Below are 20057 nucleotides of genomic sequence, written 5' to 3'. Positions count from 1 at the left end.
AAAATATTAGGAGCAGTAAAGCTTAATTTAATCTTAGTAAATCCCATTTTGTAAATACCAGTAATGTCATTAAAAATGCATCATAAGGTTTGCTATGAAACAAGCTAGACACTAGTGATAAGGCAAGGAAGGCTACATCAACTTCTTGAGAACACACAAAAGAAAGATGGCCATAGTTCTTAAAGTGGGATCTGGGGACCACCAGGGAAATTTATGGTTCCATTCAGGGTCGCGGATGAACTGGAGCCAATCCCAGCTGACTTCAGGCAAGAGACAAAATATACCCTGGGCAGGTGGCCAAACTATCACAGGGCTAATACAGAGAACAACAAACATTCAACACTCACATTCAGAGCTATGGGCAATTTAGAGTAGCCAGTTGACCTAATCTGCATGTGTTTGGACTGTGGGAGGAAACTGAAGCACCCAGAGGAAGCCCATGCAGGCACAGGGAGAACATACAAATTCTGCACATAAAAACCCGAGTTGGCTGGCAGTTTCAAACCCGGAACTTTTTTGCTGTGAGGAAACAGTGCTAACCACTGCACCACCATGCCACGCCGAAGGAAATCATCTAAATAATTATATTTATTATAGATTTGTTACAGTTATTAACCTCTTTGAATTGGCTCAAAACTCAAAAACATTAAAACAAGTAAGCTTACAGTGGATATAATATCTACACACCCTTTAAAAGTGAAAATAACAACTAACAAAATTCAACTGAAAAACAAAGATAAAAAAATCTTTAGAAGAAAAAAGAATAAAAACAATAACCTGGTTGCATAAGTGTGCACACCCCTTAATTAATATTTTGTTAAAGTACTCAGTCTTTTTGAGGAAGTGTCTTCCAACTTAGTACATGTGATTTGGCAATTTTATTCTACTGTTCCTTGCAAGAATGCTCCAGATCTATCAAATCACTTATGAATCTCCTGTCATTCCACACATTTTCAGTAAGAATTTGATTGGGGCTCTGATTAAGCCCATTTCCAAATGTTGATGATCGTCTGATGCCATTCGTTCATCAACTTGAATTTGTGATTTGGGTTGTTATTGTGCTGGAAGGTGAAATGTTTCTTAATCTTCAGTTGTTTAACAGAGGACTACAAGTTTTCTGAAAAAAATGATTGGTATTTGGAGCTTTCCACAATTCCATCCATCTTGAATAGAGCCCACCTCATAGAACAATGCTGCCACCACCATACTTCACAGTGGATATGGTGTTCTTTGGGTGATAAGCTGTCTTGATTTTGCACCAAACATATGTTTTAGAATTATATCCAAAAAGTTCTGTCTTGCTGTCATCAGAGCATAACACATTTTGCCACATAGTTTGGGGTGATTTAGCCTGGCTTGATTTTTTTCCCCTGGGAAAGGGCTTCCGTCTATCCACCCTACCCCATAGCCCAGGGATGTGAAGAATACGAGCTGTTGTGTGCAGGGAGTGACCAGCATGTGCCAGATATTCCTATAGCTCCTTTAATGTTGCTGTAGTTCTCTTGGCAGCCTCTCCAAAAAGTTTTCATCTGAAAAGTGGTCAATTTTGGAGGGACGTGCCATTCTTGATAATGTCACTGTGGTGCCCCAATTCTCCACTTGTTGATGATGGCTTGCACAGTGTTCCATGATGCATCTAATGTTTTGGAAATTATTTTGTACTCCTCTCCTCATCAATACTTTTGGACAATGAGAACAAGTAAATGCTTTGCAAGCTTCTTGTGGATCATGGCTTCAGCAGTGGGATGAAACCAAGATGTCAAAAAAAAAAATCCTACAGAAACAGATCATCTTTATTTGGGGTTAGCAGAATCACTTTGTTGATTATGGGTGTATGAAAATTACTTTGGAACATGAAATGGAATGTGGATGGTTTATTTTGAGCAGTCACATGCCGCATTATAAAATGGTGTGCACACTTATGCAACCAGGTTATTACCAGGTTATTGTAAGGCTTTTTTTCTCTTTTTTTCCAAAGCAATTTCAATTCGTTTTCATTTTTCTTTTTCACATTTTGTTGGTTGCTATGTCACATTAAAAGTCAAAAAGATATGACATGATTTATATACGTTGCATATATATATATATTTTTTACATCACCTGCAAAAAACCCCTGCAAGTGTAGACTTTTTATATCCACTGTATAAATGTCAACTTGAATATAATGACAATTTAAATTAAAAAAAATGTGCTCTGTGAGTGAAAATTTCAGAAATGAAAATGGTTTCATTTTACAGTAAATGAACATTCTTCTTTATTCTTAGGGGGGCTTTGGAATGGAGTGTGAATTAACTAGTCCACAGTGTACAGAGACTTTTTATTTTATTTTGTGCCAAGTCATTTAATTCCCAACAAGCCTATTTTATTTGTTGTCTATTAGGGACGCACGCATAGTTTAGCACATGCAATGGGTAAAGGGCATTACCTGGAAAGACACAGGAATAGACAGTCCTGCATATGGACACAAAACAGACAGACATTGAAAGACACATCTAAAGAGGAATAGGACCCCATGCACACTGGAAAACAGAGATGGTTACCCTGCAGCGCTCAAGTTGGATCTTGAGTGGTTCTGGCTCACAGGCTGGGGGTTGCTGAATTTTCAGCCAGTTCTCTGAATTTGCTACGATCTGCTCCAAGTCGTGGAAGAGATTGTAGAAAGCCAGTACTTTAGTCTGGTAGGCCAGCCACGCTAGCCTCTCAGCCAGCAGAGAACAAAACTCAACCCATCGGGCTTGTAGCTGCTGAGCGGCTTGCTGAATATCATCAGAATTCTGCCCATCTATGCAGGAAAAAATATTCATTATTAAATTTAATGTGAATGCTAGCTCATGAACAAGCTGAAAATTCCCAAAAGCCCATAATGGGTGGTTTCTGCTGGCAACACTTGATTCCCAATTCACTCTATTCATTCAGTCCATTCCCGAGAGTAGGATTTGAAGTTTAGTCAGATAACCTGAGATTGACAACAATCTGTATTTTTCAGTTTCAAATACATCTTTCAACATAAATTCTGGATGCAAGTTGCAAGGCTCTCAAAGTGGGGTCTGGGGATTATTATATATTTACTGTATGGTAACCACAATCCACCATTATTAAAGTGATTTATTAGTACGTTCTTTAAGATATTAGCCTATTCAACTAGACAGTTGAATTGGTTTAATTCAAACAAGTATGCCGATAAAAAGGTAATAAATAAGTAGGCCATATGGCCAGAATGATGATAAAAACATTCAAGTCTAATCTTTAATCTACAATAATTAAAGCCAACTGGGATCTAATGTGTTCTGTCAAGGGAACATTCAAGAAAACACAATGGATAAATTGTTGTAATAAATGTATGTTCATAAAATAAATAGTGCTGTGGGAGTCAGTGGAATTTCCACTGACTCCCACAGCACATATTTATTTTATGAACATAATCCAACTATCAAAAATATAAGGCCCATTAATTGTGTGCACTAATGTTCTAGCTATTTGCTTGAGTCACTGCACTTTTTTCCTGAATGTTCACTTGACAGAACACATTATATATTAACAGTTAAAGGGCCCCTGGCTCAAGAGGTTTTGAGAACCTCTGGATTTTCTAACTGATATCTTTGCATGGACTCCCCGTTGTTGTTTTTTTTTGTTTGTTTTTGCTGCAGATACATTACTTTGCTTTTAAACACACTGTATATATATATATATATATATATATATATATATATATATATATATATATATATATATATATATGCAGGTAGTGTCCTTAAAAATCAAACAAAACCCCAAAATAAACATCGCTTGCTGATCAGAGCAAGTGCCCTGATGTGCCCCACCACACGCTTAAATTCTCATCTCATCTCATTATCTCTAGCCACTTTATCCTGTTCTACAGGGTCGCAGGCAAGCTGGAGCCTATCCCAGCTGACTACGGGCGAAAGGCGGGGTACACCCTGGACAAGTCGCCAGGTCATCACAGGGCTGACAGACACAGACAACCATTCACACTCACATTCACACCTACGGTCAATTTAGAGTCACCAGTTAACCTAACCTGCATGTCTTTGGACTGTGGGGGAAACCGGAGGAAACCCATGCGGACATGAGGAGAACATGCAAACTCTGCACAGAAAGGCTCTCGCCGGCCACGGGGCTCGAACCCGGACCTTCTTGCTGTGAGGCAACAGCGCTAACCACTACACCACCGTGCCGCCCACGCTTAAATTAAAAATCAAATTTTATTAGAACAATTTATCCATTTTAAAAGTTATGATATTTCTAAAAGTAGGCTTACCCAGGCACAGCCATTTGCACTAAAACTGGATATCTGCCTGTGACGTGACCGGATCACTAGTACGCTGTTTGCCTTAGCAAGACAGTGCTATCAAATAAAGGTTTCTTATTCGAAAAAATAAAAAAATTAAATCCCCTGGTGCAACTGCTCTCTCTCTCCCTCTCTCTCTCTGTGTGTTTACTGCTTCAGATGGGTTAAAAGCAGAGGAAGAATTTCACTGTGCTATAATGTATATGTGACAAATAAAGACTTCTAATTCTAAAAATGTAATCAGAATTTTTCTGTAACCATGTGATTTTTACTGGCAACAAAATATGCAAATTGACACTTCACTTTTATGAAGTCTGAATTTCACTCGGCTAGAAAACGTATACACAGTACTTACACAGATACTAGTAAACAATCCTGTTGTCACAGTAATGTGATTCTTGCCATCTAAAAAGATCACTTTTCTCAGTGAATAAAAACAAACAAAAGCATGTCACGTAAAAATACAATTGGGCTTATTTTTTACAGCCAAATGCTTGACACTCTGGCATCTTTAGGGTTGTTTACAACAATTTAGAAGTGCTATATTCACTGGGTCTTAGTTTCAGTAAGTCATGTGGCGAATATGTGACATCACAATCTCGGATTCTGTCATGTAATTTGTACTCAGAGCACAATATTTTAACCTCAGAGAGAGTAAGATGGTAGTGCCCAGGGACGTTGTTTTTCTTTTAAAATAAAATCTGTACACAGTATACAGATAAAAATATGAACAAGTGAACACCTGAACATGTCTTGTATGGATATTATCTGTCAGTATAAAGCCGTTTATTTCTTGGGTTTTGTTTGATTTTAAGCAGACCAGGGGAATTGGGGAAAATTTATATGTAAAAAGAACAACATACGGTATGTGATATTTTGAGCTCAAGCATGCTGTTACTTCTGTGTCTACAAACTCCTATGATTCTAATCACATGACCTCCAGACAAGCACCTATCCTCACTCAGTTACTTGATCACTAATGACATTCATCTTAAACTCCCTTTAGGTAACCTGAACTCTCAGTGTTAATTTGCAGACTCTCCACCATTCAGTACGTTTACATGCACATCCAAATCGAGCTGCTGTCGGTAATCGAGCTGAAGGTCCCAGCAAGGGTGCCAGAGAAATCCAATCCTACATACACACAAGGAAATCGAGCTATTGTGTGAGGTACATTGTGCACCCGAGCCACAGGTGGCGCTACACGCCCCATCGTGTTGGTACACTTCCGGTTGTCGTCATGAAGAAGAGCTATTCAAGAGTGTAAACAAAGTTATCAGTTCCGTGTTCTCCATTGCGCGTTTTTCTCCCGTCCATGAATTTTAATATATTCAACTCCTTAAGCTGAATGAGCATGAACTCTGTCTCCTCATTGCTCCAGAAGTGCACGTTTCTGCTCGCCATTTTCTCTTCTTCGTTTGTTCCTCCTGACCTCTTCTGCTGCTCGCTACTACTGTTGTCATGCCGACCGAGGCTGTCGTGTTTCCCGGTTGTGGTCTAGTCACTCGTCACTTCCAGAAGGGGCAGTGCTGAAGTAAGTAGCTCAACTACGTAGCTCGATAGGGTTTACATGCACTAAGTAGCTCGGCAAAAATCGCATAATCTAGGTCGTGTAGCTCGATTACGAGAAATCAAGTTCGGTTCAATTTCAGCCTAGCTAAGGTGTTTCCATGGCATTTAGAACTTCGATTTCAGTCGAGCAACAGCAGAAATTCGATTTTCTCTATGTGCATGTAAACGCACTGATTGTGTCTTTGATGATTCCAAGCCTTTGGTCTCTGCTTGTTTTCACTACAGCCTACTTCTCATTTACTGATTTAGTGTTGTCTGGTTTATATCTGTGTGCTGATTGGTTGACTATTATCTTACCTAAGGCCTCACTCATAACCCACTATAAGTGCTTTGGACACGCACGGGTCGCACGGTTTGGTAGCTCGCAGCCGTGCTTCAGGGTTGCGGTGAACCCGGGGGAAAGTTTGGGGGAGGAGTATGGGCAAAGTACTTGGTAAGTACAGGTTTCACACCTGACTTCCTCGAGGCGTGGGAAAAATTGCACCGTTCGCCCGTGGAAAGCGTATGTCTGACGCACGTGATCAATGTGTGTGTGACTTGCATTTTACCAGTTTCCTGCACTATGAGTTCGAGCCGCGCTTGTGAAGCATGTGTGATGCATGTAATTAGCATGTTACGATCACTCATAACTTGCGTGTGACGCAAGCCAGGAGTGGGTATAAAACCAGCATGTCTGCAGCATTCTGCATCTGTCTTTCGGCTGAAGAACATTGGATATTTTGGGGGAAAAATTTGAAAATTTTCAGTTTAAAGTTTAGAAAATGGGACCCAAGAAGAAGCGAGCAAAAGTGAAGTAACCCAGCCTGAAACAGCAGGGGGGGAGGAGGAGGAAGAATTTGGTGATGATGGTAGCAGCACCGGCGAGCCCTGCACGGACAGGGAGAAGTATGTCTTCAGGCCGGCAGAAGGCCCAGCACCCCGCCAGAGGGATTTTCACAGGTAAATACACATGCTTTAAACATTCATTTCAGTATATATATACTTATGTAATTAATATTATATATGCTGATTTTCATGTATGTTTCAGCTAAAGACGCCCAGAAGTGAGGACATTGCAATCCCATCATCGCTGTCAGGCCATTGTGCCATGCTCAGTGATGAGGACAAGGACATCCCAACACCCCGTCCCACCACTCAGCAGGAGTAGGAGCAGGACAGCAGCTCGGAGTCAAAGTGTGTTTCAGTGCTCAAACTGTTGGGCTATTTAGTTGGGATTTTTTACAGTGTAATAACATGCATTATTCCCTTATACTCATGTTTTATTATTTGACATTTGCATGGTAAATTAAACATATACTCAAATAAAAACAGCAAATGAGGTGGTCTTCTTCCTTTCTACAATGCTATACGCTACACGATCGGTTCCTTGGTTCCTCCCCAATATATATACCCAGAGTCTTGCCCTTCGTGTCGCGTATAGGTCGCGTGTGCTGTGTGCAGGTCGCGTGCGCTGCGTGCACACCATACATAGGGGTAGAAATTGAGATGCACTTCTGTCTTGCGTGCTGCACAAATAGTAAGTGTGGAATGCTTGTGTAGTATTTCTGAGGCACGTCACTCATACAATGACCGTGCGTCACTCATGAGCCTTACCGTCATCGCAAAAAGCCCCTACTAGCCGTGCTGCTGACTTGGTTCAGGCGTACAAAAAGAATACAGGTCCCGTACATAGTGTATGCATTCTTGATTTGTCGCAAGACCTGTAGAATTTGCATGTGCAGGACCACAAGTCTCTACGGGTAATCTGCGACCTTCTACGGCGCTGAGAACACACAGGTTTCGTGCAAGTCTCAAGCACGGTTTTGCCAATTTTCTTACCGTAGACCGCCCGTAGCAGCACGTACGGCGGGTTGTGAGTGAGCCTTAAGGTTTGTTTGCAACACTGATGTTAAAATAAGAAAACCTGCACTTGCATCCATCTGTCTAGTTGATCAAATATACAGGCATATGAAATACTTTTATTTAAAGATGCTTTTACAAAACAAGTTTTTAATAATTTATTATTATTATTACAGTAGTAGTAGTAGTAAATTTTTCAAATCATAATCATTGGCTTCATAAATGTTCAACAACTTTACAATTAATAATTTATGATGTTTAACAAGGGAGAATGCATGTACTGTAGAGGGATCTGCCTGGCAGAGGCAACCATGTGGGAAGAAATATATACCTGGTACAAGGCAGAATTCATGATGCTATAAATCTTCATAGACCACAACCCACATAACAGGCCCAAAACATGAATGATGCACTACCATACAGTTGATATAAAAAGTTGATAATACCCTTGTTAAAAGTGCATGTTTTTGTGAATGCAATAACACAGATCAATCAATCAATCAATCAATCAATCAATCATGTAAGATCTTTTTCTACCTTTAATGTGATATAGAAACCAACACAATTAAACTAAGATAAATCATGTCAGATATTTTTTCCAACCAACAAAGAAAAAAAAAACTTGCAACAATCTTGTTGTCTATGTGAAGAATTAACCTAATTCAAACTCATTTTCAAAAGTAATCATCATATGCCTGTCATCAATTAAGTGATTCTGATTAACCACAAATAAAGACCAGCTGCTTCTGTAGGATCTTCTTGAAATCTTCTTGGTTTCATCTGACTGCTGAAGCCATGGTCTAAAAGGTGCTTACAAAGCATGTATTGATCTCATTGTCAAAAGGTACTGATCAGGAGAGGGGTACAAAAGAATGTCCAAAACAAAATCCCTTACCCTGGAACTCCATGAAGGCCATCACCAACAACTGGGGAAAATAGGGTACCACAGTGACTTTACCAAGAACAGGATTTTATGCCTGAAGGAAGCCCATACCCACAGTGAAGCATGATGGTGGCAGCATTATTGTATGGGGTTGCCTCTCTTCAGCTGGGACAAGTCAACAAAGAAATGGCCATTTTGGAATGGTCCAGTTAGAGCCCATATTTAAATCAAATTGAAAACTTATGGGATGACTTGAAGAGGGCTACGCCCAGAAGACCCCCTGAGGATTAGAATTTGATAGATCTTGAGCATTTTTGCAATAAAGAATGGGGAAAAAAAACCCTGCCAAATCAATATGTACTAAATTGGCATATTCTTATCCAAAAAGGCTGAATACTCTATTTGAAGAAAAGGGTGCTTTAACAATGTAACCAGGTTATTGTAAGGTTTTTTTTCTTTTTTTTCCTTAAACATTTCTATTTGTTTTTCACATGAAATTTGTTGGTTGGAAAAATACTCGACATGATTTACGTTGGTTGTATTTTTTTAAATCACAAAAACCTGCACTTTTAACAGGGGTGTGTAAATCTTGTATACCCACTATATTTTGCAGTGTGTATCAGGTGTTTTTCCTTGTGCGCAGTCTGATTTTGTTGCCAAATAAACAAGACTGATGTCTTGTATGCTGATAACATACATGACAATGATGTATGTAATGCTGCAAATTGCGATGAACTCCTGAGGCTTAGGCCAAGTTTACATTAGACCGTATCTGTCTCGTTTTCTTCGCGGATGCACTGTCCGTTTACATTAAACCGCCTGGAAACGCCGGGAAACGGGAATCCGCCAGGGTCCACGTATTCAATCCAGATCGTGTCTGGTCCGGTGCTGTGTAAACATTGAGAATACGTGGATACGCTGTGCTGAGCTCTAGCTGGCGTCGTTATTGGACAACGTCACTGTGACATCCACCTTCCTGATTCGCTGGCGTTGGTCATGTGACGCGACTGCTGAAAAACGGCGCGGACTTCCGCCTTGTATCACCTTTCATTAAAGAGTATAAAAGTATGAAAATACTGCAAATACTGATGCAAATACTGCCCATTGTGTAGTTATGATTGTCTTTAGGCTTGCCATCCTTCCACTTGCAAGTGGTAAGTGACGCGCATGCCCAACATGCACTGAGATCTCACACACAGTGGCTCAGTCCCAAATCACTGCTCGTGCGCTATACTCGCGCGCTCTGTGAGCTGCGCAGGGCCGGAGTGCGCACCCTCCAGAGGGCACTCGCTGTTCAGGGCGGAGTGATTTGGAGCGCAGGATGCCTGCGGAGCCGAGCGTATCCGTGTATTGGCGTTGCTATGTGCACGTGAATCGTGTATTGGCGTTGCTGTGTGCACACTAATCGTTTTAAAAACGTTAATCTGATGATCCGCTGATACGGTCTAATGTAAACCCCACCTTAGAGATGGAATTAGCAATACATTACAGGAAACTGAATAATGAATATAACATCAGTGTAAGTCTTCACAACTTTGCGGCACCATTCACAAGAATGCAAACAAACTGATTAGAGGATATACAGAAAACAACCCTCCTGCATGTAAATGAACAACGAATGGTGTGTGTTCATAAATAGTTTCCTACTAGCATGTCTCCATTTGTGAATCATAGAATCTCAAGGACATGATTAAAAACATCAGCATATTAATATTAAAAATTATTAAACATAAAGAAAAGTCTTTAACAAGCATTAAATGTGTTTACCATTTGTGAGCTGATCTACTAGAGCCTGAGCTGACCGTGTTGCTTCCTGTAGCTTTCTAAGCTTCTCTGGTTTTTCTTTATCAATTGCCTAAAAGATAATTAAAAGAGAAAAACAATACATTGCTCAAAATAAAATGGTGTTTGTAATTCGTACTTGCGTTGAATGTATATTTAAAAAAAAAAAAAAAAACAGTTTATCAAAAAGCTTGACCCTGTATCATGTAACTGTATCATGCTGTCTCACCAAGACTTTCTCATAGAGGTCTGCAACACTGCCTTCTTTGCGTGAAATTGAAAATTCAGGATTCTGTAAGATGGCCTCCGAGCGGGTCATAAAACTGTGAATCTCAGTGAAATCCACATCAAACCTGAAAAGACAAATTTATGATCAGAACATTGTGTAAAACAATGTTTCTGATTTTGTGCTTTGTGGTTATTATGAGTGCTCACAGGGGTAGGGAATGATGAAGGGTATTTTAAGTTGCTGCAATTTTAAGTGGAGAACTTGGAGGAAGAAAATTAAAATCATGTGGCATGGCAATCGCAATCAATTACTTTCCTTCAAAAAACCAAGTTTGCACAGTGCAGCACAGTGACATTTTGACTGTGTGTGTACATTTTATTGGTGGTTATAACAGCACAGTCTTACACAGTCATGTATGCTCTACTTTGACTTTGGGCAGGAAAATTCATTGGAAATTCATGAGAGCCAATCGTTTTCATTTGTTGCTTTAACTAATTTGCATAAATCAGAGAAAATCAATTTAAATGTCATTTGTTGCATAGAAAATGAAATGTTGCTTTTGTTCATGGGAACACAAGGTGAAGGAGCATATCTGCGTATGTTTACTCCGAGCGTGTGTGTGTGTGTGTGAGAGAGAGAAATAGTACTGGACATTCAGAAGTGTTTTCTTATTGGCATTACAATAAGGATTCCTAAGAACTTGCAGGAGCAGGACAAAAGCATTTGCAGTCTATATGAGTGTCGCCCCCTTCAGACGAAAACCAAACTGTATTTTTTTGTTAAAAGTCTTCACTCTTGTTAATTAAAAAAAAAAAAAACAGGAGGTTTTCCAAGCTATGTCGGATCAATACATCTTTTTAACACACGAAATAAGCAAACCTAACCAATGTGTATCTGAAAAAAAATGATGGCTATATTAAGAAACAGTTCTTAATATAGCCATAAAACAATGCAGTCAATATATAAACAGCTATAACAAAAGAAGTAAAGGAAAGAAGAGAAAGAATAAGAAGGACAGTCCAATCTACTTGATTTCAAAGCCAGACTGAATAGTTGTTTTTAATCTGGATTTAAAAGTGTATAAAGCAGCATGGTAGTGTAGTGGTTAGCACAGTCACCTCACAGCAAGAAGGTTCTGAGTTTGGGCCCAGAGTCTGACTGGGGCCTATCTATGTGGAGTTTGCATGTTCCCCTCGTGCCTGCGTGGGTTTTCTCTGGGTGCTTTGGTTTCCTCCTACATTCCAAATATATGCAGAATAGTTCAATTGGCTACTCTAAATTGCTCATAGGTGTGTATGTGTACCTGACACCAGATGAGAGTCTGAGTCCTTCTGCTGCGCTATAGGTGGGTTGCATCCGAAGTCCCATCCACCTCATTAGATATGCAAGACAAAGTGGTGGTCAGCTACACTCCCTATTCACAAAGCGGTACGATAGCAGGGGCGCTCTGATAGTCATTAAAATGGCCTACACTTGCATCATTTTGCGCTGTTTGAATCGAACAAGCCGTGAAACTGATAAAAGTTTCTTCCGGGTTCCCTGTGAAGTGATTAAAAAAAGGGTGAAAGAGCAAAGGATTTTACCAAAAGACAACAGGAAAGGTGGCTTTTGAACCTTTCACTGCGATGGAAGGGAGCCAAGTCAAGTCAAAGAACTGTCAATTTTGCAGTGACTACTTTGTGAAAGGTTTGTAAATTCCTCCGATTTATTTTGTGTGGATTTGCAAATCACTTTTCTCACCATTTTCCGTTTTTTCATGATGTTTTGAAGTTCAGGAGATGCTTAAGTTCTCAGATGTGTTTTTGTTTACTGTTTGATCTTGGCTGCTATATTGTAAACTAATGTGTATGTTTTCGCTTTATTCATCAGGATGTCTTAGCAATCTTTACAAGGACGATGATGTACCGGTAGATTGGGCTCCTACACTGAACTAGATAGATAAGATAATCCACATAAACACAAAAGCAGAGCTCGTGAGTTAACAGCACGAAACTGCTTCCCTGGCCATGCAGTTACAGTGAGCTGTGATAACTTCTCTGTTCTGTTTCACCAACACCTAGGTCTTTAAAGGGGTTTCTGTGGATCTTTGTGAATGATTTACCTGGAGAGGAGATCAGGGAGGATTGAGAATTGAGCGACTGTGGTTTGTTTATACCCAATACTAAAACTTGCAATGTCCTAGCAATCATCGCCTACAAAAAGCCCAAAAATGCCTCCTTACCCGGGCATAAACGATACAGGATTTATCTTGTAGTGTCCTGATCCCCAGATCTTTAACCCAGCCACATATAAAAAGTTGTACTCCTCCATGCTCTTCCAGGTTTTCATCTGTTTGTCCGTGTAGAATGATGTCTGCAGCACCAGGTAGTTTGAGATGTCAGGGAACTCAATGGATGGATAATTTTCCAACTCATAGGAAAAATCCTTCATTATTAGCGTGTAAGGATCTATCCCATTGCAAAAAATCACTTTCTGAAGGAATCTTGACCATGCTTTGGCCTCTAAACTGTGAAAATAGTCAGAGACGGTTTCACTAGCTCTTTGCATAATGGAAGCCTAATCGATTTGCCCGACCACCACTTCATTCACCGGAAGTAAACTTGCAAGCAAAATTCACGTGACTGAATACAACCTATTGGTCTTGATGTTGGGAAGGCAAAATAAAAACAATCAATAATTCCCCTCAAATGCATTAAAACTAATGAGCCTGATTTAAAAATGTAAGGAGTAGAAAGTACAGAATAAGTTGTCCAAAAAAAAACCCCAAATAAAAGGGACTCCCTAAAGTGAATGACGCATGAAATGGAATGACGAATGACAGCTAGTGATTTGAACAATAAATGGTCCCTTGTCATTCAGATTCTTATAAATGGAATAATGATTGAAATGTAGGTGGAATGACATGCTTTCAGCTCATGAAATGGAATGACATTGTTTCTAAGTGGAATGACATACTTTTAGGTTATGTTATCAGTGATATCACCTTTTACAAATGGAATGACAGTGTTTCCAGGTGGAATGACATACTTTAAGCTAATGTTATCAGTGATATCCCCTTTTACAAATGGAATGACAGTGTTTTTAGGTAGAATGACATACTTTGAGGCAATGTTATCAGTGATATCACCTATAACCTAACCCTAACCCTAGAAACAATGTCATTCTATTTGTTAATTTGATATCACTGATAACATTGCCTCAAAGTATGTTATTCCACCTAGAAACCTTATCATTCCATTTGTAAAAGGTGATATCACTGACAACATTAGCTCAAAGTAAGTCAATACATATAGAAACCCTGTCATTCCATTTGTAAAAGCTGATATCCCACCAAGCACCCACTTATCTTATCCTAGGGAGGTCTAAAACTAAAGATTTCAATCATTATTCCATTTGTAAGAATCTGAATGACAAGGGACCATTTATTGTTCAAATTTACTACCTGTCATTCCATTTCATGCGTCATTCACTTTAGGGAGTCCTCAAATAAACCCCCAAAAACCTCACGTAATGTACGCATGCCTGAAAACTCCACTTAAAGGTATTAACTGCAAAGTCATCTGAAATTTTCACTTTTTTTTTTTTTTATTGTGCATGGCATTTTCCCATGTCTTGCAAGAACAATATCATGCAGATGAAATGTGATCATTCTGATGTACTGAGGGTCGCTTTTCTCCATTTTGGGACCGCTTTCCTCCCTCTTGAGGTAAACAGTATGGCCCTGTGGAAACAACTGAATGTGAGGAGCTTTAACTAATTAGCATAACTATGGAACTGCGTCACAAGATGGTGACGCGCAGAAAACATCATGACTCTGCATCGGCCTCAGAGGGTTTTGAGTTGCAGGGATGTAATTTGTGGTTGACATTCGCGAATAGATCTGTCAAACATAAGATGAATATCTCTTTTCTCTGTTACTGCTTTTGTGTTATTGTTTCTTTCTCTGTAAGATCAAAACATTAGGTGTATAACTCCATACTCGCTACCGTGGAGTTGAGCCCATGCATTCTAAGGCTAAGGGCCTCTGCATGCTCTTGCGACAAGGCTTTCACAGACAGCTTTTCGCAGACAGTTGTAATTTATCGTTGAGCGGGGAGTAATAGGCGTGCGCGATGTTATTCACCGCCACAACGCAAGGGGGCGCGAAGTCGCGAAATCGCTAGGAGTAGTTGGTGGGTGTGGTTAGTGGAGTGTTTATCCTCTGGTTACTTATAATGACTAGAACTGGAGTCGTATAGATGTCCGTACTTCCTCACTTCCTCAATCAACCGCTCTTCGTGCTGATCCATCTTCGCTCGTGTTTTTAAAAATGGCGGTCGTGAAAACAAACCAAACTGGGAAAGTAGGGAAGCGGAAGTGCGTGTACAGCGGATGTAGAGTGGACCAATCAGAGCCCTCTTGTCTGCGACGCTGTCTGCGAGGATTCTGCGGTGGTCACAATTTTTGGGAGGTGCGCGCAGAGCGTCTGCGAAGGTGGGGGGGCTACGCAGACGCTATCTGCGACGCTATCTGCGAGGACTGGGTTGTCAGCATAAATTGGCCTTAAGAAAGCTAAGCACTAGCTAGAATGATTTAGTTATCTGTCCAGAAAAATGACACGTCATCTAACCTTGCTCTATCTTGCAGTTGCACTCACTAGGCAGGTTTTCCTTTTCTTTTCCACTGGTGGGAGAGTGGAATCTGCCATGTTTGCCCATGCCGATTCATGGGCTAATGGTTAGAGAAGCAGCTTTGGGACTAAAAGGATGTTGGTTCAGTTCCCTGGACCAGCAGAGATGGCTGAAGTGCCCTTGAGCAAGACACCTACCCCCAAGCTGCTCTAGGTGTGTTGTACATTGCTCTGGATAAGAGCGTCTGCTAAATGCCTGTAATGTAATGCAACAATTTGGATAAAAGTAGGTCAAACACGCCCCATGGTGGTCAAGTGATATTGTTGCTCACTTGCTTCGGCAATCTCCAGAATCATAAAATGCGGGACGCTTTTTATCTTGGCAAAACATTTACACATAGGATACATGGTGTGTGCAGCAGCAAAACATCTCGAAACTCCAACAGCAATAGAAATAGAACATTTTGCCTAGAAATCAACTTTGCAGTCAGCATCTTTACATACAGTAACATAGTATTTATGCTTAATTACTTCCCACTTCTGATTATCTATTTTGAAAACAAGGGAAATCTTTTTTTTTTTTAATTTATAACAAAATATGGATTGAGTCCCTCATCCACCTCATCTCAGGGATTAATACTCAAACTTAATAACTCAGTGACGCTGTTCTCTTTCATTTATTAAAAAGTTACAATTAAAAAAAACTTGAATAGTTTAATGATCTGTGGCTTAATTATTTTTCATTTAAATTGGAAACAGCAGCCCATACCAAACAATTTCATTACAGGATATTATCTAATTCAAAGAAAAAAGAATGTAATTACTATTAATTAATGAGTTTGTGTTTGTTTGTTTGTTTCAAAAAAGTCTGTGAGACATTCTTAGTTTTCATTCTCACAGATCTGTCATAAAGAATGGTTCAATCAACAAACGGATGCTTCAGAAAAAGTTTTGAGTTGAACCTTGCCAAAGGTAAAGTTCTAGGAACTGCCCTTGCGTGGATTCTCAAGATGTTGGGTGACACCGTTCATTAGGTAACTTTGGCAATTTTGACTGAGCTAGCTCTCCGGGCAGTGAAGTGGCTCCGAGTGCAAATTTTGAAGGTCTTTTTGTGCATACAGGACACCTTTGAATGTGACAGTGTTGGGGATTGTTGACAGTGGAGTTAAGCCCATGATAGTTCAGCTGAGATTGAGTATGTGAGGCTAGCCTTGCTTAGGGAGCTCAAGCAGTCTAACTAAATTATACTCACGTGTCTTTTAATCAGGATAGCATTCATGCTCTATATATCTACAGGTAACCTATAACTGGAATAGGTATAGGGTATAACAAACCAGGCCGGCCTTGTTATTTACCCAGACCATCCTTAAGCAGGTTAAAAACCTGCCTTCATAATCTACACCAAGCTTTACCTAGAGTTAACAATATGCTACTCTTTGACTTTTATTCACTTATAACCCAGCCTGTACACCACTGAGCCAATTGTGGTGGTAGAATTTAAACACTGTTTTGAAGCAACTGTCTTCTACCCAGTTCTTCTTGGTGAGTTTCCTTCTGTACCCTGACACACTTTCACCAGTTATAAACACCAAATGCGCATTCACAAACTTTTAGGTTACATACTCCTTTTCCTTTTGAAAGTGCTAGTACTAGTCCCACACTACAGCAACCAAATGCATTTTGTTTGCTTGTTTATTCCCATTTATTATTTTCTTTTTTGGTTTCTTCTTTTTCTTTCACTCACTTAAAAACTTGAAGTCATCATTCCATTTTTGCCTTTTTGAGTTACCTATGCACCAGGTACTCTCACTGACTGTGTTTGCTAACAAACTGTGTTTGTTAGCGAGTTTGCCAACCCAGTCACAACCTACTCCAAGTAAGAAACAGTTGTGAGCATCAGTCAATTGGACAGTGAGTGCCAGCAAACAGTCAACATGACCTAAAAGAGCCAGCTCCTTCAATCACCAGGAGGATATCATCATCTGACTGAGTGTCATAAGTGATTTCCTACCTGGATATTTCAGTAAGCTGCAGTGACAGGAACCAGACCCACACGATGAAAACATCACTGAATTCACTATGAACAGACCTGACCAAAAGTATGTGAACAGAAAATGGACAAGGATCCAGGCTTCCCATGCATCCAACCTGCTAGCTCAGCTAAAATTAAGTGATCGGAACACAGCTCGATTGGAGCAGATGGTCCAAACATTGACCCAGCAGCTACTCACCCCAAGCCAGCAGAACCTGATCCACACAGCTGGAAGCACAGCTCTAGCAACAGAAATCCCAATGAAAAGATGAAGAAGAGATAGTAGTAATGAGAGACGAAATCCAAAAGCTACAGGAAGCCCTTGCTGACCTCAAAAATGACACGGATCATCATGAACAGGTGACACAGGCCGTCAGAGAGGAACAGCTCACACAGACTGAAACACATCTGGACACTGGCCATGACCTAATTCTGAGATGGAAGCTGTCATGTAATGACCCTGGCCATTCAGCTAGGAGAAGCCCGAAAACATGCACATGACCTCAGGCAAGAACTGAGCTGCTGCAAAGAGCAGCACTACAATACCCAGGCAAACACCAAAGAAACAGACTTGATGAAAAGGAAAATGAAACAGTCAGACAAGGTGAAACGAATCTGTAATGACTCACCTACCAGTGAAATTACCACCACATGAAACATTATGAACCAGCCTAAGACAACTGTCCGATGCCCAACAGGCTACCCACTGGAACGGCATGCCACAAAGCATGTCCCCAGAGACTGTCTTCCCAACTCCAGGAAGAAACTTGGAGAACAGCAATGAAGACATCAGCCTTCCAAGGCACATCACACCGCAAAGAAGAGTCCCCACCAGGGAACTACAATCTCTATTCTGAAAAAGTTGGGACGCTGTGTAAAACATCAATAAAAATAGAATGCAATGATTTGCAAATCTTCTTCGGCCTATGTTAATTGAATACAATACAAAGACAAGATATTTTATACTATATTTTAAGATATAATAAAACAGTTATACTAAGACTGTACGGTGTTACCCTAATAACAAGCCATGGGTAACACAGGAAGTCAAAGGTGTCTTCAATAGGAAGAAGGCCGCCTTCAGGAGCAGGTATAGGGAGGCGATGAAAGCAGCACAGCAGGAGGTAAAACGCTGCGTGAGGGAAGTTAAGGACAGCTACAGGAGAAAGGTGGAGCAGAAGCTGAAGGAGAACAGCATGAGGGAGGTCTGGGAAGGTGTGAAAACCATCACAGGCCACAATACAAAGACCAGAGTCATTACTGAGGGGACAGTGGAGAGGGCGAATGAGTTGAATGACTTCTTCAATCGGTTCAACCAGCCCACGTCCCCCCCACCCTCTCCCTCACTGCAGCCATCTCTCCTTCTTCCCTCAACACACCTCCCCCCAGTCATCACAGCAGCCCCCTCCTCCCCCTCCTCCCCCACCTCAACACAGACTCCTCCATGCATTACTGCAGACCAGGTCAGAGGTCAACTGAGGAAGCTTCACCCCAGGAAAGCAGCAGGCCCGGACAAGGTGTGTCCCCGACTACTGAAGACCTGCGCTGCTGAACTGGGTGAACCACTCCAACGCATCTTCAACCTCAGCCTGCAGCTGGGGAGAGTGCCCACCCTCTGGAAGACATCATGTATCGTTCCAGTTCCCAAAAAGAATCGGCCCAGCGAGCTGAATGACTTCCGACCAGTGGCACTCACTTCACATCTGATGAAGATGTTGGAGCGGCTCTTCCTTAGCCTCCTCAGACTCCAGGTACAACATGCCCAGGACTGTCTGCAGTTTGTGTACTGGGCAGGTGTTGGTGTGGAAGACGCCATCCTCTACCTGCTACACCGAGCCCACTCGCATCTGGATAAGGGAAATGGCACAGTAAGGATCCTCTTCTTGGGCTTCTCAAGTGCCTTCAACACCATCCAGCCCCTATTGCTTCAGGACAAACTGAACAGGATGTGAGTGGACCCCTGCCTGGTCACCTGGATCTCCAGCTACCTCACTGACAGGCCGCAGTACATCAGGCTGAAGGACATCACATCTGACACTGTGATTAGCAGCACCAGAGCACACCAGGGCATGGTGCTGGCCCCTCTTCTCCTGACCCTGTACACTAGGGTGCATCAGTTGCCCCCTAAAAATGAAAAGTTCCTCCGATCATGATGCATTTTTGTTTTTATGTTCCTTTTCGTAAGAAAACACACTGGGTGAAATATTTTGACAAAATTCAAAAGTTTAATGGTGGCACCAGGAGCTCAAAGTTATGGAAAGAGCTGCTATTTTATGAATTTTATGACAAAATTTCGATCACTTTTCATGAAACATTATGGCACCTTATAGAGTATACCAAATATCTTAGATACACATTTTTAATACATATTCTAAATATATTATCAAGCACAGTTTGAGTTTTAGCTGTTCATTGAATCATTGTTCAACTACTTTTAAACAATACAAATGTATTATGAATCACATTAATGCTTCTCAATCCCTTGCGAAGGTTCTTAACATGATCTCTGGGTCACAAGAAATCAATAAATGGAGTCCAACATTGTGATTCAAACCTTACGCGAAAACACAAAATAAGCGTTTTTTGGCAAAAAATGAACCTCATGGTGCCACCATTAGACTTTTGAATATGGTCAAAAAATTTTACAGGATGTCTTTATTGGTGAAAAGGAACACCCAAACAAAAATGCATCAGATTTTATGAAAGTGAGGGCAACTGATGCACCCTACTGTACACCGCGGACTTCTGCTACAACTCGGAGCTATGTCACTGTGGCAGCGGGGGCGTGGTCAAGTGTCGGTC

At 40.8% G+C, this 20057-nt stretch overlaps 1 protein-coding gene across 1 annotated transcript in view; it reads right to left on the bottom strand.

Annotated features, from left to right (window-relative positions):
* Nucleotides 1-20057, bottom strand: part of dmd (dystrophin) — a 509910-nt gene that overhangs the window by 400561 nt on the left and 89292 nt on the right. Inside the window, exons 18-20 of the mRNA XM_060898614.1 lie at nt 10615-10738; nt 10371-10458; nt 2541-2782 (exon numbers count right to left, since the gene is read on the bottom strand). Of these exons, the coding sequence (XP_060754597.1) occupies nt 2541-2782; nt 10371-10458; nt 10615-10738 (454 nt within the window). The remainder of the gene's footprint in view (nt 1-2540; nt 2783-10370; nt 10459-10614; nt 10739-20057) is intronic.

The sequence above is a fragment of the Neoarius graeffei genome, chromosome 18, assembly GCF_027579695.1.
Source record: "Neoarius graeffei isolate fNeoGra1 chromosome 18, fNeoGra1.pri, whole genome shotgun sequence".
Classification (NCBI taxonomy): Eukaryota; Metazoa; Chordata; class Actinopteri; order Siluriformes; family Ariidae; genus Neoarius; species Neoarius graeffei.
Note: the sequence above shows the minus strand (reverse complement) of the source record. Positions and strands in the feature narration are given on the sequence as shown.